The sequence below is a fragment of the Dasypus novemcinctus genome, chromosome 13 (genome assembly GCF_030445035.2).
Source record: "Dasypus novemcinctus isolate mDasNov1 chromosome 13, mDasNov1.1.hap2, whole genome shotgun sequence".
In the NCBI taxonomy this organism is placed as follows: domain Eukaryota; kingdom Metazoa; phylum Chordata; class Mammalia; order Cingulata; family Dasypodidae; genus Dasypus; species Dasypus novemcinctus.
In genome coordinates, this window is record NC_080685.1 from 89,237,581 (window position 1) to 89,240,754 (window position 3,174).

Sequence of the window (3,174 nt, forward strand, 5' to 3'; positions counted from 1 at the left end):
CTGGCTTTACATTTTCTGTTCGGTGGCTGCATTTAGTCCAATCCTGGCGGTTCTGGCTCTCTGTGTTGGGTCTGCTTCCGGTGTGGGTTTAACAGAGCGGGGCCAGCTTCAAGATTCCCTTGCCTGTCAGTGGTTTGGGGGTTGGCCTTCAGGTTGGAAAACAAAGTAAGAACAGGAGACGGCTTTTCTCCAGGAGACCACTGCTGACAGAAAATGAGTCTGGTCTTGAAAGGACTGGCTCTCTCTGAAGCCATTCAGCATACGGAAGATCCCTGGGATCCACTGAGAAGGGAGCTCAGGTTGCACAGGCTGGGGCTCCTGCATCTGCACAACCTCGGCCCTTCCCAGTGTGTCTCCCAAATCCTGGAGCAGCTCCACGTCATACTTGTGGCAGGTCTCAGTCATGTCTGTACATTTCTCTCGAGTTTTCCATGTGTTTGGTCATTCTGGCTTCACTATCCTTGAGTTTTTGGAAAAATCTCTTCTGCTTCCCTCTCCAGTTTCTCCAGATGGAGATACTCCTCCTCATCGATAATTTGATGCATGATCTGGTATTGAACCTTGACTATCGCCTTCCTAAAAACACATAATCAGGAAGCAGACTTACCCCAATGGATTGGGCATCCGTTTACCACATGGGAGGTCCACGGTTCAAACCCCGGGCCTCCCTGACCCGTGTGGAGCTGGCCCATGCACAGGGCTGATGCGGGCAAGGAGTGCCCTGCCACGCAGGGGTGTCCCCCGTGTAGGGGAGCCCACGCGCAAGGAGTGCGCCCCATAAGGAGGGCCGTCCAGAGTGAAAGAAAGTGCAGCCTGCCCAGGAATGGCACCGCACACACGGAGAGCTGACACAACAAGATGACTCAACAAAAAGAAACACAGATTCCTGTGCCACTGACAACAACAGAAGCGGACAAAGAAGAACACGCAGCAAATGGACACAGAGAACAGACAACTTTGTGTGTGGGGGGGAAGAAATAAATAAAATAAATCTTAAAAACAAAAAAACCCCACATAATCCTCTAATATGTGGGTTTTTGATAGTTTCGTTGGTTAGATTTTTTTGAGTTTTTGGAGTCATTTTCCATAGAGTCCATTTTGTTTAGAATTTTATTCCTGTATTCCCCAGCAGCCCATTCCTCTGCTCTGTGGCTGTGACCCACATGCTCTGGGGACTCACAGCAGGGCCCAAGAGCAGGTTCTTGTCAGCCTCACAGAAGAGCTCCTTTGCCTCCTTGTTGGCCCCACAGATCTGTGCCTCAGAGCTCTGGTCTTGGCGAGGTCTGGCCTTTCTGGCAAGGGAAGCCAGCTTCTTCAGTGCAAAGCTGGTTTTGAAATCTGTTTTCCCTGATGTTTCCCTGCACTCAGGACAGCAAATTGGAGCTTGGGTATCCTCCCAGCAGAGGCAGAGACAGGGTCTGCAAAACATGTGGCCACAGTTCAAGGTGACAGGTTCTATGAAAGAGTTCATGCAGATGGAGCAGGTGAGTTCGTTCGGGAAGGCTTCCAGTGTGTCTGAATCCATGTTCTCTAGTAGGTCTGGAAGATCTGTTGAAATCAGAGCAGGTAGTAGATCTTAACAGGGGTAGAAATAGCTCACAGTTCTCCAGTCAAAGCAGCAGCAATTTTAGTCTGTGTTTCCTGGAGATGTTTTTTGTTTCTTTTTAATTTATTCTAATAACATATATAACCTAAGATTTCCCTTTTTAGCCACATTCAAATATATAATTAAGTCGTTTAGTTACATTCATAATGTGCTACTATCACTACCATCCATTACCAAAACTTTCAGTTACCCCAGATAGAAATGCTGTATAATTTAAGCATAATTTCCCATTCCTTTCCCTGACCCCCGGCCCTGGGAACTGGTATTCTAGTTTCTGACTCAATGAATTTGCTTATTCTAATTTTTATATTTCATATCAGTGAGGTCATACATTATTTGTCCTTTGGTGTCTGGCTTATTTCACTTTACATTATGTATTCAAGGTTCATACATATTTGTAAATGTATCGGAACCTCATTCCCTTTTATGGCTGCATAATATTCCACTGTATGGATATACCACATTTTGCTTATCCATTTATCTGTTGATGGACACTTGGGTTACTTCCATCTTTTGGTTATTGTGAATAATGCCACTATGAACTTTGGTGTGCAAATATCTGTTCAAGTCCCTGCTTTCAGTTCTTTTGAATATGTAACTAGAAGTGTGATTGCCAGGACATATGGTACTTCCACACTTACCTTCCTGAGGAACACCAAACTGTTTTCCACAGTGTCTGCACCATTTTACATTCCCAGAAACAAGGAAGGAGTGTTATTTTTTCTCTACATCCTCTCCAACACTTATTTTAAATTAAAAAATTTTTTTTCACTATTGAGTTTTTTAGAAATTTATTTTGTACTTTTAATAATTGAAAATATAAACAAAAACTAAAAAGAAAATACAGTTGAATAAAAACATACATTTCTCAATTAAATGTACTGGATACCTATAAATTTTTTTGTGAATCATACAGTATATTATACAATATATTTGGTTCATAGTAATGCAATCATACAGTATTTATCCTTTTGTGTCTGGCTTGCTTCACTCAACATAATGTCCTCCAGGTTCATCCATGTTGTCATATGCTTTACGACTTCATTTCTTCTTCTTACAGCTGCATAATATTCCATCGTGTGAATATCCACAATTTGTTTATCCATTTATCTGTCGATGGGTCCCTGATTGTTTCCAAATTTTCGCAATCATGAATAATGTCACTAAGAACATTGATGTGGAGATGTCTGTTCGTCTCACTGTTCTCAGTTCTTCTGGGGTATATACTCAGAAGTGGTATTGCAGGGTCATGTGGCAACTCTATATTCAACTTCTTTAGGACCTGTCAATCAGTCCTCCACAGTGGCTATACCATTCAGCATTCCCACCAATGGTGAATAATTGTTTCTAACTCTCCACATCCTCTCCAACACCTGTAGTTCTCTGTCTTTTTAATAGTGGCCATTCTGATAGGTGTGAAATGACATCTCATTATAGTTTTGATTTGCATTTCTCTAATCATTAGTGATGTTAAGCATTTCTTCATGGTTTTTTTTGCCACTTGTATTTCTTCTTTGAACAAATGCCTATTCAAATCTTTTGCCCATTTTTTAATTGGGTCATTTGTC

The 3,174-nt window shown here is 42.1% G+C and overlaps 1 protein-coding gene across 1 annotated transcript; it reads right to left on the minus strand.

Annotated features, from left to right (window-relative positions):
- Positions 1-455: 455 nt before the first annotated feature.
- LOC139436220 (putative tripartite motif-containing protein 64B) lies at positions 456-1,525 on the minus strand. Its single transcript, XM_071207303.1, is given in 4 exon segments — positions 456-576; positions 1,002-1,091; positions 1,093-1,192; positions 1,195-1,525. Coding segments are annotated over 4 exon segments (642 nt in total).
- Between the last annotated feature and the right edge of the window lie 1,649 nt (positions 1,526-3,174).